Here is a 14,870-nt window from a genome sequence, read left to right as displayed (position 1 = left end):
CTATTTGTGCTGCACTGAAAGCTGTCATCAGCCAACAGAACCTGCATTATGGTCGGGTCCAAAAGTGTGCAAATGGACAGGTGCCCCCCACCCCCATGCCATGATGGAAAAGTTGGGCTCCAAACATTGCCACTCCCAATGCCAAGTTGGTTCTGGACTTCTTCATGGTCCCTTATGTTGACCACAAGCTTTCTGACAGACTTCCAAAGTGCCAAGCATTTTATTGTGCATACCCATTAGCGCTCTTCTGTCAGCTGCTCCATTAAAGTCCTCATCTGAGTCATTTGGAGCAGAACTTGTAGGCAATCTCACCCTTCAGCAAACTAGCAATGCACCATCCTTGACCGCTGCCGTGGCAGCCTACCCAACACATGGAGATCACATCTCTAATCTATCCTTTAAGATGTGTGCAATTTCAGTATTTGAGCTGGTGGCTGAGTGTGAACTCAAGTGATGGTGCTGTCTCTTCACAATCACTGTCTTCTTGGTGTTCCTCCACTGCCTGGCCAGGTTGCACCTCTTGGGTATCTGAAATGAAAATGGCACAACAGTAAGACTGTGATGCAGGGAATGGGGGAAAGAAAGAGGTGCATGCTTACGCCATGTACAGCTTGCATATCAGAAGAGAGGGAGGTGAGGTGTGAGAAGGTTGGTTAGGTAGTAGGATATCATCATCTTCAATGGTTTTTGGTACTGGCTACGACCTCAGCAATGGATGTCATAATAATGGTCAGCACCACTGGCTCCATGATGGTTAGGGCTTGCAAGCACTACCACTCTCTAGTTATATCCTGCTGCTTCCGCTTGTGTGCCACCTTGCCCTGCAAAAAGGAGCAAAGTGTGTTAGTATGCATTGTGCAATCAGTTTGGCTGATGTAACTGCCTTGGTTGCATGGCTGGCAGCGTGTTCAAGCTGTGAGAAGTGGGTGTGAGACTTGCAGCAGTGCTAAGTGTGTGAGCACACGGTGAATATTAGGTATAAGTCTTGAATTCTTTTATTTGTTCACGGAATATGGACGTCGCTGGCTAAGTCAACATTTATTGCCCATCCCCTCATTGACTTTGAGAAGGTGGTAGTGAGCTACCTTCTTGAACCACTGCAGTCCATGTAGTGCAGGTACACTCAGTGTTGTTAGGGAGGGAGTTCCAGGATTTTGACCCAACAACAGTGAAGGGACGGCGATATCTTTCCAAGTCAGGATGGTGACTGGCTTGGAGGGGACTTCCAGGTGGTGATGTTCCCATGTGCCCGCTGCCCTTGTTCTCTGGATGGCAGCGGTTGTGGGTTTGGAAGGTGTTGTCGAAAGAGCCTTGGTGAGTTCCTGCAGTGCATCTTGTAGATGGTACACACTGCTGCTACTGTGCGTTAGTGGTGGAGGAAGTGAATGTTTGTGGATGGGGTACCAATCAAGCGGGCTGCTTTGTCCTGGATGATGTCAAGCTTCCTGAGTGTTGTTGGAGCTGCACTCATCCAGGCAAGTGGAGAGTGTTTCATCACACTCCCGACTTGTGCCTTGTGGCTTTGGGGGGGGGGGTCAGGAGGTGAGTTACGCACTGAAGGATTCCTATCCCCTGACCTGCTGTTTATATGGCTAGCCCAGTTTAGTTTCTGGTCAATAGTAACCCCCTGGATGTTGATAATGACTGATAGGGATTGTTGGTAGATGAATGATAGAGATGTGGTTCATTGAGCAGTGTGTGAGGCTAATGGTGCAGTTGATAGGATGTGGCATTTGAAGATGCATTCACTGAGCGTGACCACCTGTGTGAGGTCATTGAACTTCTTGTGGCATTGCATCCAGGGTCTCGTAGATTGACTATTGGCACTGATCCTCTGGCTATCTGCTTCCATTGCCTTTGAACATGTGTCTGGAGTGCCTCCTGTCTCCTTTGGATATGGGTTATCACTCCTAATTTCCAGCCCCACCACATAGGCCTCCTGTGCAGTATCTGAAAGACTTGGAACCCGCCCTTTCCAATATGTGACATTTTTCACTGTTTCCCAGGTCAGGTTCACTTCCTGCAAAAACAGCCAACATCCTGCTCCAGCCACAAGGCACATCTCATTTAAGAGATGCGGGCTAGCTTTAACTGGTACTAGCAAGTTACAATGCTGGGTCCTCATGCATGTAGCCAGTGAACAGCACAGTTAGCATTGGCTGCACACAGCAATGATTCAAATGAGTTGGTGTGCTGCCTGCATTCACTGAACAAGCATGGGTTAATCATGCATCACAATCCCCGTTTCCTTTTTTGGGTATTACCCACTTTAGTGCATGTGGCGCTTTGACCTGCACTACTAATGCTACTAGTCTCAGTCATAATCAATTAAGATTGTAATCATAAATGGACAAGGCTAGTAATACCCATCCTATCTTTATTAATATTAAAATTGAAACTTAATTGAAGTGTATCTTTAATTGCATAAAACATTTTGCTAATTTTGGATAAGGTTCCAAAATTATTAAGATCCACTTGGAAAATCATGGCAATGATTTCTACACCAGCATGAATGTGCGATATATAGGGCAAAGTACATAATGTGAAGGTTGCAAAGGAGGTTGCACCTCCTCCATTGTCATTGCTATCATACTGAAAGTTGAAAGTAATGCAGTCAGCAGCAGAATCCAAGCACACACCCTTTGACAATTACTGCAATCCCTGCATGCAAACTCCTCAACGGATTGATCCAATTCATACATTGTACTGCAGATATACCCTCCGCCAGAGATAACACGCATCAGCAAAGGCACAATCTATGCTAGCAGCAATATTGAGATATATAGCAGTACAGCACAGACATTTAACATGAAAATGTAAATGCAACAAACTACATTTTACGTACGTTCCTCGATCAAGTAGTGTGCAGTTATCCAGCTATGCACAGTGAAGGCAAGAAATTGTTTTATTAAGATGTGTATCTCAGTTTATTTAATTTTGTGCAGCTCATGCAAATCTAACTTTTCAGGAAATTAGACATGCAGGAAGGACTGTTAGTAAAGATGGCTAAAGCCACTGCTCAAAGGAGATCTGAATTTCATCTATTCATGATGAATGCAGTACCCCTCAATAACTAGCATTCTGAAAGATGATGATTTTGATTATTGCTTATATGCTTTTATTTACTCCATAGGCAGAAGATCAGGATATTTCACTATATCCTGTTAATCTTGTCTAGCAATCATAGGCTGTGTAAAAAAAAAAATTACATTTAAGCAGTTATAGAAAAGTGGTACAATGGCTCTTGTATGTGGCAATATACAGTTTGCTTGCAGGCATTACTTTTGGTTGCAACATGAATACTAGGCCATTTAGCAATAACATATGAGCAATATAAACAAACAAATACATTGTGGAATTAGTGAAAACTATAAGCATTGATAAACAAGAACAAAATGTACAACTTTAAATGTCTTCAATTGCTACATAAACCCCCCACTATTAGAATACAATGGTTCTTTACATTGAAAGTTCTGAGCTTGGACAACCATGCACCAGTTTTCTAATCCAATTAAATACGAGGAGTAGCCACCATATTCATTAGGAGTTGACTAGATAAATGTGAGAAATGAAACACTAGAAGGGAATGCAACAAGTTCTTCAATCTGTTGCACAAAATGACTGCCAGAGACAGAGGGGGAGACAGACAACAAAAGACAGACAACATGCAGGCAATAACCTCACTGAAAACAAGCAAAGCTCGGGTATTTCTGACAGCTGTAATTCATTCAGGGAGAACACCACTCAGAAATTTTAAGTACAGTAATATACGTATAAAAGGATAAAACATCAGACTGGTAATGCAAAGGACTTCTAAGAAAAACATGCTGTGTAAAACAAAGGAGCCTTTGGGAATGAGAAGCTACAGTATCTTTGAGCTTCAAAACTGGGCAATTCAAAAATAGCACATAAAGTTAAAGATACAGCAGCATCTCTATATTTTTTTCAAGTGTCATTGGCATGTAGCATTTATAGACTTTTATTTGTATTAAATTTGAATCTATAATTGTATTCTGAAGAAGTTACCTTTACAGATGGAGAGTTCAGACTGCACACACTGCAGTACTGCACATACCTGACCGAGAACAATACAGTACCTTGCATACCTGCAGGACCAAAATCTTGCCTGGTAAGGAATATGGCATGGTCATGATACTCTGTATGTCCTGGATCGGAGCGCTGTTGAGTGTGAGCCCAGCGGCAAACTTGTTCTAAACTTCGAGAAGGATTCCCACGCTCTATTAAGCTGATTGACTGTAAAATGAAGAGAATTCGGCCAACAACTTTTTAAAAAGATAGCTAGCTCCACATTGCTCCAAACAAAATTCCATTTCATTCTGACTGGATTTATGAGTCTGTGTATTTTCTAAATGGTGCATGGTTCTATTGTAGAGACATAGAATTTGTATGTAATTCTATGTAAAACTGTCACTGCAATTTTGTCTTTAAACTGGTATTTTCTGGGGTACAATTCCTTTGGCTATCCTGCTTAAGTATAAAACTCTATACATGCATTTTCTTGGGAATTTTGGATAACTATGAGGAGGGAAATCCCTGTCTGATTCTTCCCTCTCTCTCTCTCTCTCTCGAGCCCAGAGCTGTTGAGGCCAAATGGAGCAACTCCAATTGCTGTCCTGCTGGAGATCAGCAAAATGAGCACATGCCTGAAACACTGTGTCTACTTGGCTTAGCACCAAGTCACAAAATACACTTAGTGATCAAATGATCGTTTAAACAACATTTAGTTCATTATCTACAATTTTATTTCTAATATTCTTCAAACTGTTAATTCCACTGAATTATTACATCATATTAGAATAAGGAGAATATTAATCCATGTTCAACAGTGAAAAAGTCTCCAAAGTTAGGAGGAAAGATGTCTAATCTGATCTGAGTATTCTTCAAAACTTTTCCTCTTTTGGGAAAAAAATATTTGCTATGACTTTTATGCTTTGAATTATATATTAACAATCTTATAAACTTAATTTTTATTCCCTTGTCTACCACTTCTGAAGGTGCTAACACATCACAATGTGTGATATCTCCTCCAGTATCTCATCCAAAGTGGCCTGATCTTCACACAACCTGACAGAGGTTAAGGGCTGAGAGACAATGTAACTGAGAGCGGTTAAGCCTTCATCAAACAAACACAAGGATCAGCTGGTGTGTGATCCATCAGATGCAACTACACGCTGAACTATGATGGGGTTAATTTTCATTGCATTTTTTATACAGTTCAAATAATTTCCAGTGTGCCTCAATTAACAGCGAATAAGAACTGTTCAGTGTTTCATCAATGCAAATTGATTGCTGTCATACAAGTGAGCAACTAACCCAATTGAACAAATAGTAAGAATACTCCAAACACCATGAATCAATAAAGCATTTTACTACTTGATTATTTCACTCGGTTGTGTGAAAGGGACTGACCATTGTCACTATTTCTGACAGATTAATTGTGTCTGTCTCTAGCACTGTACCAAGTATCATTTGTCACATTTGCACACAAGAGACTCAGACACACTGGCATTTTTGCTGTAGAGATGGCAACTGTTGTTTGCTGGTCTTCTCTGGTTTGGCAGCTGAGTGATCTATAGGTGTAAAAGTGCTATGGATTTGTAAGAAGTATGTGTCAGGCAAACAAAAAAACATGTTTTCCACCTCTGAAGGGCAAAAGTTAGCTGCAGGCAATGCATCTTCGATGGCAAAATTCAAAGCCTAAACGAGTACACCGATTTATGACCTTAATTAAATGCCAATGAAGGTTCACTGACATATACAAGATTTTCTTAGGTTTACCCGATGCTGGCATGCTTTTCTTTATTCTTGAGATTGGGAAAATACAAAATAGGGAAAGTGCTTTGTACTTGCATTCACCTGTACCATTAACTGTAGCAAATGGGGGAAACTCTCTTATTGCATCAAGATGATACTTTGGAGTCCTTAGGGTTTAGACTTTGTTGCTTACATTACAATCGTGGCTGCATATCAAAAGTGGTTCACTGGTTGTGACACGTTTTTGGATATTCTGAGGCATGTAATTTTAAAAATTCGCCCCTGGTATATGGCTGCCTCTAGCTAGGCCAGCATTTATTGCCCATCCTTAATTACCCTTATTCAGTGGGCATTTAAGAGTCAACCACATTGTTGTGGGTCTGGAGTCACATGTAGACCAGACCAGGTAAGGATTGCAGGTTTCCTTCCCTAAAGGACATTAGTGAACCAGATGGGTTTTAACAACAACTGGCAATGTTTTCATGGTCATCATCAGACTTTTAATTCCAGATTTTTATTTAATTCAACCCCAGGTCCCCAGAACATTACCCTGGATCTCTGGAATACCAATTCAGTGATATTATCGCTATGCCATCACCACCCCCTTAATGCAGTGCAATATAAATACAAAATTGGATTCACTGTTTTAATATGACTTATATTCTTGGGTCCAAAATTTTGCATAAGCAGGAAATCTGAAATAAGAACAGAAGACACTGGAAACACTCAGTAGGTCAGGCAGCATCTGTTAAAATAGTATGTGGGCGGAGAGTCTTTTCTCCCAGTTTATAGCATTATAGTACAGTGTGTTATCAGAAGATTGACATTCAAAATACATGTTGCCCGAGGGAGGAGGGGAAGACAGACAATGGCTGCTCACTGATCTAACTTGGCTTGTAGGCCCATTCCAAAAGTACATTCTTGCACACAAACAGAATAGAGGAGGATCAGAGAAACTGGAAAGGAAAGAGAGGGAAGAAAAATATTTTTGATAAGTGCAAAATTCAAAGTAAGCAGCAGCAGCATCAAATATTCTAAACCAAAAAGATGCCTCAAACCCATTACCCTACTACACAGTTTGCTTTCCAACCCCATTGAGACTGCAAATGTAAAGTCAAGTAACAGGCAGGCCTATTCTCTGCACCACATGCCCTGGGAATGGTTGAGTTTGGCCACTCTAATTTCCTGGAGAACCCAAGCTGACTGAGCGAATTGAAATACTTGTGCTATTGCTCAAAACTGGATTGTAATCATTGAGTCTCACACTTAGGACTTAGCTTTTCATGAGGCTATGGTTGCATTACAAACACTCTTTCCAGTCACAGATTTCTTACCTAGTGAGTCTCCAAGATGGCAGCCAAAAAGAACTTTCTATTTAGTTGGTTGCCTTTCTTCACCTAGTTATTAGCAACTGCTAAACATTACAAAATTTACATTGGAATTTTTATTTTGAAGATGCTGAAAGTTGAAAATTGGCATTCCTCCAGCGTATACACGTTCAGTCCTGGGAATCACAGGGACCAGTGCAATTCTCAGCTCTCTTCAACTGACAGAGATGAAGAGTTCGAAAGAAGTTTGAATTCAAACTGTTATGATTTTTCAGATCTGAAGTCTGCTCGATGAAATATGAATAAAGATATTCAAAGATAGAGAAGATAAAAAAGTAAATTGAATCCTATTATTGTAATGTTTTAAATCTCATTTGTTACGAATGCAAGGTTTTATAAGATGGTTATGTTTTGTGTAGACTCTTTAAATTCAAATTAAAATGAATTAATGATAGGGGACATGTGCCTTGTGCTAGCTTTGCGTAGCAACAGGCCAGGTGGTGATTGCCATAGGGATAGGGGCCTAGGTACCAGGTGAACAATCTACATGCCATATTTCACACCTGAACACAAAAGAGAGTGGCAGCTGTTTGGCCTTGTGTAACTTAGTGACTCCCAGGCTGTCTGACTGAGAAACCCTGGACACGGGGAGAAAGTGTGAAAGAGAAAACAGCAGTCGCTGTGGTCTGCAGGGATAAAAAGGCTATTTTCTCTGTTAGTTACCAGACAGAATGCTGGGAAAAGCTTTTGTCATTTTCCAGTAGTTCATGGACTTCAGGTCAATACGTCATATTTTTAAGAACTGAACAAATGGCTGCAAGAGATGGCTGCTCGTGAGACACTTAGCTTCTTTGGTGGATTGAAACCGCTCTCCTGTCTCAATAGGGAACAAAAGGAATCTTCTAGGTCAATGTTGAATCAATGCCTTGTCCTGAAACTAATTCAAAAAGGTATTACCAGTTGAATGGATACTTCAAACACGGAAGACACTAGCTGTCTCAAACTTTCAAGGTGTCAAACGACAACACAGAATATGTAATTAACAAATCACTCTTTATTTGGAAAAAGAAATTTGAACTTGTGGAAGTCACGTGATGAGGAAGCCATGCTTATGGTCTGCTTTAAATCAGCAGAAGCTGCTTGCAGACAGAGAATTCTACCAAAAGCCATCAAACCAGCTGCACGTCATTCAAGCCGCCAAGGTAATAAGCAGCAATACCTTGAAAGTAGGAGAAAACGGCCGCCACCGCCTCCTACCACCCAACCAACCAGTTCCAACTTCAAGTTTGCAAGAGAACCAATCTCCTGGAAATTTGACTACAAGAAACCTCACAGCTTACTTAGAATCCTTTGCTTTGCCAGATTTTCACTTCAACTTTAAAGCATCATCTCCATCTAAGAAACTATAAGCCTGCTACGAAAGAGACTGAGGTAATTGTAAGTTGCAACCATAATGTTTTATCTTCATCTGTATCTAATCTTTGTGTGTATGTGCGATGTCATGTTTTAAATGCCAGGGCAAGTGTGTGATAATAAATAACCTCTTTTAGTTTTAAACTCACAAAAAGTTTGCTGCTGGAAACTATTTAATTGGGATTCTCACTCTGAGGGGAGAAAACACACTCCTCTATACTAACATACTGATCAAGGGCAGTGAAAGGAAATTCTCTCCATGATACTTGTTTACTGTTTGAAGAAAAGGAACCTGCAGCAATTTAAGGACACTGGAAGATTTGCCCTGGTGAAGCTGGGAAAAGAAATCACTGACGGGGGCCTTACTGTTGAAAGTCAGTTTGGGAATTCTCAGGGGACTGAGGGAGAGGAACTTCGTTGGTCCCTGGACATTACAACTTGACAAAACAGGGAGACGTGAATTTGCTGGAAGTTGGGAGTGACTTTAGACTGTTTCCCGAAAACAGTGCAATTCTGTGGAAAGCGCGCTGTACATTATATGTGCAACGTGGAGCTATCGGTTGTGTTAAAGCATTAATAGGGCTCATCTTTTTGTAGTTTAGAGTATTAGTTGTCTACTAAGTAAGGCAACCTTTTGTTACAGTAAAAGTCTTAAAACTTGAAATCTTGTCTTGCAATTCTTTTAAGTCGATCACTGGGAATTCAAATGTATTTTTAATATCAGTTGTAACACTTATTTTAAAATGTTTATTTTTATTAGAAACTTTAATTGAATAGGAGAAGGAAGCTGAGAATTTAGTGTCTTTTTAAAGTTACTCAAATTATTCAGTTCCTGCTTTTCTTATTGGCAGATATTTTTCACTTTCATTGTTACAGATACGCATTATGCCACTACAGCTAAAGGTGCTGGTAGTAGTAATTCTGCAAAAAAGTGGCTCCCTCACTCTACTTCATTTGCTCGTACATCCTCCTTCACTTTTTGGCTACCTCTCTCTCATGTTCTCTTCCTTTACTTCATGTTTCATTGATTCAATTCTCATTGTCCACCATCCATTCATTTGTTTTGTTCTTTTATGGGATTAGGACATCGCTGACAAGACATCTGAAGATCCTCTTGACTTATACAAACTAATGAAGTCAGGATAGTGTGTGACAAGGAGGGGAACTAGAAGATAATGGTGTTCCCATATTTCCGCTGCCCTTGCTCTTCTAGTGGCAGAGGTCTCGGGTTTTGAAGGTGCTGCCAACGAAACTTTGGTGAGTTGCTGCAGTGCATTTCGTAGATGGTGAACATACTGCCACTGTGCATCAGTGGTGGAGCAAGTGAATGTTTAAGATGGTGGAGGGGCTGCCAATCAAATGACTGCTTTGTCCTGGATGATATCAAGTTTCTTGAGTGTTGTTGGAGCTGCACGCATCCAGGCAGGTCGAGAGTATTCCATTATACTCTTTGTGTCTTGTAGATGATGGAATGGCTTTAGGGAGTCCGAAGGTGAGTTACTCAACATAGAATTCCAAGCCTCTGACCTTCTCTTGTAGCTGCAGTATTTACATGGCTGGTCCAATTAAGTTTCTGGTCAATGATAACTGCCAGGATGTTGATCATGGTGGTTTCAGCTATGATAATGCCATTAAACATCTAATGGAAAATCATTTTATTTTCTCTTGTTAGAGATGTTCACAGCCTAACACTTATATAGCCTAGGCCTGAATGCTGTCCGCATCTTGCTACATCTTGGCATGGGCTGCTCCAGTATCTGAGTAGTTGCGAATGGTACTGAACATTGTACAATTATCAGCTAGCATTCCCACTTCTAACCTTATGCTGGAGGAAAAGTCAAGAAATAATTGAAGATGTTTGGGCCTAGGACACTACCCTGAGGTACCATGGCAGCAAATTCCTGGGGCTGACATAACTGGCTCCAACAACCATAACTATCTTGCTGGTACTAGGTATTAGCGCAACCCAGTGAAGAGCTTTTCCCAATTCCCATTGACTTTAATTTTCCTAGGGCTCCTTGATGTCACACTCGGTTAAATGCTGAGGAATGAGCACCATAGCTTTTGACTCTATTACTGGCAAATGCATCTGAAGGGTTTGCTGCCTGCAACATGGCCCCTTTATAAAGAGCCTCACTGAACGTGGAAATCCAAGACTCCTCATCAGAAATCTTCCGCAAAAGGTCCAGAGTCTGTTTGCTTTGGAAGCTTGAAAGAATGTCTGCACATTCATGACAATACACTTTAGGTACACCAATCCATTCCCTGCTCTTACAAAAGAGCATCATGATAAGACAACTCTGTCTATAGTTACTTAGAAGTAAAAGGTACTACTCATGAAAGTACAGAGTTTTGATATTGAACTTCTAGACAAGGCTGTATTATTTTGGGTGCTCACGTATGAGCATTCTAAAGTAAATATGAATGAGGTGACATATGTTACAATGCACTCTTGCATCGTTGTCACATTTCATTTTGGCATTCAGCAATTTTGAAGTCAAGTGGAAAAACTAATCCCTATGTGCTAAAACTTTGGTTAGAATAGAAACCACTTGTCCAGCAATTCTCAGTAATTAAACATAGCAGCCAGATCAGCTCAGTAAAAACAGACACTCAAAGGCATGCACACTGAAGTACAGAAAGCTTAAATTCCTCAGGGCCAAGCACATCACAACTGTGTCTAATAATCCTTCCACTTTGTTTTAAATTATATGAATGCTTTAAATCAAAGGCCTGGTTTGCTTTAAATGATGCTGAATACTTTATTTCGAGACAACTATTGGAACAGTTTGCAGCCACATAAATTAATAACTCCTCTATACACTAAGGAAAAAAAATCAAAATAAATCAAATGAGATCAACACAATATTGGTTCCAAGAAAAGAGTACCTACTAAAATATTCATTAAATACTCCAACATAAAGGCTTGGGCTAAAAAGTAAACTGCTCTTTATATTACCGTCATTGTTCAATATTGGTGTATTGGTCGTATGTTGCCAATCAAAATTCTGGTGAATAAATATAATCATATTTGTGCATTCGATGATTACTGAAACAAGTTCACCACACAGCTACCACATGGATTGGTACACACTAGGTAGTAGAAGATAAACATTTCTAGAACTAAATTCTTTCAAGGAATATGAAATATGTGTGCTTGCAGAAGTCATGGCCAGGGAAACTGTCTAGATGTGGCCACTGAACAACTAGATAATGTATTTTTTAATAGAGTGACAAAGTTCTGGTGACCACATGAATAAATTAGTACAAGAATGAGTTTGAGAAAGATTGTTTGTAGATGGGAGGGGAAAGAGGGGCTACTATCAGATTCAGCACATTTTATTTAAGCTTAACTTTCAACAATGCAAAACTCATACTTTAGCAGCTGACCAGCAGTGAACAAATTCCATTATGCTTCGGTACTTCTGGGAGGAAATGTCATCAGTCCTGCTCGCAGTTTGGAAAATAGAAAGAAAGAGGAAATAAGGAGCCGATAAAGAAATGAAGTAAAGGTACCGTGCAAGCCCACCTATTTCAACACCGAGAAACAGCAATATTGGAGAATTGTCTGGGTGTGAAAAAGACAATTTCAACAATAGCTGTTCTGTTTTATTGGAAGCACTCCTAATCATTTTAATGCATTTAATTGTTTTGTAATATATGTATTTTTTGGGCCAAATCTACTTATATCCAAGAACCACAGACCAATAAACTTCCAAGTATAAGCAGGCACTTGGGTATTTGAAGAATGCTGATTTCTGACTTAAGGATCAATGACAGGGCATTTCATAGGAAATAAAGTACTGAAATGTTATCCTCTACTGGTATTCATCTCTCTTACAGTATTTTTGTCCACCAACTCAGTGAGAGTAGGTTGGAAAATGTAACACTTCTCCATGTTGAGTATCCAGTGTTGGTATAGACCACTTCAAGACCACATTCATTACAAATATATACAGAATACAACTAGGCTAATTGTACAGGGCACTCAGGATTCAAAACATTATTCAGTAAGACGGGTCTAGACAATTTATTTTCCATTCACAAAACTGTTTTAGTCCTGACTAGTGAAACAAGTGGCAAAAAGATTAGACTTATAATTCTTGAAACTGACACTGCTGATTTCTTCAAAGAAGTCTTTCCAAAAGGACCTCTCTGAAAATAATTGGTGGTTCAAGGCTTAGGGAGCAAAGGCTACATGACTCCTGACTGCGGACCTGTTAGGGCCAGAAATCCCTCTGTAGCCAATGACTATGAACCTGATAGGGCCAGAAATCCCTCTGGAGTCAATGGCAGAGAAACAATTAGAGTATAATTATGGAGACCCATCATTCAACTACTGTTTGGTTGGTTGGTTGGTAGGCAGGCCTGGCAGGGGTGTGGGGAGGGCAAAATTATGCCATGTGGTTATAATGTCAGATCTGAATTGCAGCAAAACTCTTCAAAATGGTATAAATCCAGGTCAAGTTCTGACAATAATGTAAGGCCATCACTCAGGATGGTAGTCTCTCACTCCCTGAGTATGACACCACAACAAGTGTAACTCAAGCAGTTAAAAGTCTGCAGTATTTTGAAAAAATGGATGCTCCCATCCACATGCTCAAAATAATCAGGATTTGGCTAAAACAAAAGCAGATTATTGCAGGTGCTGGAGATCTGAAATAAAAACAGAAAATGCCTAAAGGGCTCAGCAGGTCAGGCAGCAACTGTGCAGAGATAGAGTTAACTTTCCAAGTCTTATATGACTCTATTTCGGAACTCAAGCCATATTTGGACTCGACACTCCACAGATGCTGCCAAGCCTGCTGAGTTTTTCCAGGATTTTCTGTTTTAATCAGAATTTGGCATCTCTCAATGGAGGACATCTGGCCTCACGAATGACCACAGGAGTACAGTTCTAGCCCAGACCCTCCAAATCAGTTGTTACTAGCTGTAAAATGATTATGCAGCTACTTGTCAGAAACTGAAAGCATAGAACAACCACAGCCACATGCTGCAGTGGGAAAACCATGGAGCCTTCTCTTTTTGCTGTTGCATGAGAGCCATAGCTTCAGATCAAATCTCATATCTCTTCAATGAAGGCAGCTATAGAGTAAATCATGTTCATACAGTACAAAGTACTAAATGAGCTCAACGTACTCCAAATTAGTCATGAGCAGAAGGTAGGAACTACTACTCTCTATTCAAAGTCACTTATTTAAGTGACTTAATTTGGATTATTTGATCATCTGAAGTTTTCTAAAGCTCTACATTCCCATTTATTATTATTTACATTACTTAATTTGAATTACTGGAAATAGAGTATACAGAATTTCAAAAAGCACCACATAATGGATTTATTAACAAAATTGAAGCCCATGGGATAAAAGCAGCATGGTACAAAATTGGCTAAGGGGCAGCAAAGAGATAGTTGTGATGAATGACTATTTTTTATATTGGACGAAGGTATACAGTGGTGTTTTAAGGTTCAATACCGTGACCACTGCTGTTTTCATATATGCTAATGGCTGAACTTGGGGTACAGGGCACAATTTTGAAATTTGTAGATGACACAGGACTTGGAAGTGTACACTGTAAACACTGTGGAAGATAGTAACAGGCTTTAAGAGGACATATGACACATAACAGATAAAATTCAATGCAGGAAAGCATGAGGTGACACATTTCGGGTGGGCAGGATACAGAGAAACAGTTAAAGCTAAATGGTACAATTTTAAAGCAGCTGCAAGAACATGGAGCCTGAGGGTGTGTGTGCACAAATCTATGAAGGTGGAAGGACAAGTCAACATATTGGCAGACCAGTACCGTTCCATCTGTGAAAGATGATGGGAATGTAGCCCAAGACCTTCAGTGAGGTCTGATCAGATCATCTGCTGCACTTCTTTTGATGGCTAAACAAGTCGACTCTAGAAAGGCAAAGTCTGTCACAAGTGCAATATGAAGTTGCCCCTTGCTAGTGCTGCGGGATGATCTCTGCTGGCGCCATGCTTGCAGAGCTGGCATCTGCTTTGGAACTTCTGAAACCACATGCCATCGTGGTGGTGAATTCCTACCTACAGCTGGTGTCGCCATTTGCATTGGTCATCAGCTAGACTTTCCCACTTGTCATGATGTTGAGAGCTTTCATGTCTCTTTTGATAGCATGTTTGAAATGGAGCTTTGGGCACCCTGTTGGTCTCTTGGTATGGGTTACCTCCCCATATAGCATATCCTTGGGGATGCTGTGCACACAGCTGAGTCAGCTAAGTCTTATTTGCTTGGTTAGTGCTAGCATCCTTGGCATGTTTGCTCTAGAAAGGCCTACTTCATTGGTGACTTTGTCTTTCCAAATGATGCTGGGGATGCATTGTGGAG

The 14,870-nt window shown here is 40.4% G+C and overlaps 1 protein-coding gene across 2 annotated transcripts in view; it reads right to left on the bottom strand.

The window, feature by feature from the left end:
* Positions 1-14,870, bottom strand: part of LOC121270922 (A disintegrin and metalloproteinase with thrombospondin motifs 14) — a 185,818-nt gene that overhangs the window by 48,498 nt on the left and 122,450 nt on the right. For both annotated transcript variants that reach the window (XM_041176543.1, XM_041176544.1), the window contains exon 6: positions 4,098-4,254. In XM_041176543.1, the coding sequence (XP_041032477.1) occupies positions 4,098-4,254 (157 nt within the window). The remainder of the gene's footprint in view (positions 1-4,097; positions 4,255-14,870) is intronic.

Source organism: Carcharodon carcharias, chromosome 28 (assembly GCF_017639515.1).
Source record: "Carcharodon carcharias isolate sCarCar2 chromosome 28, sCarCar2.pri, whole genome shotgun sequence".
In the NCBI taxonomy this organism is placed as follows: Eukaryota; Metazoa; Chordata; class Chondrichthyes; order Lamniformes; family Lamnidae; genus Carcharodon; species Carcharodon carcharias.
Note: the sequence above shows the minus strand (reverse complement) of the source record. Positions and strands in the feature narration are given on the sequence as shown.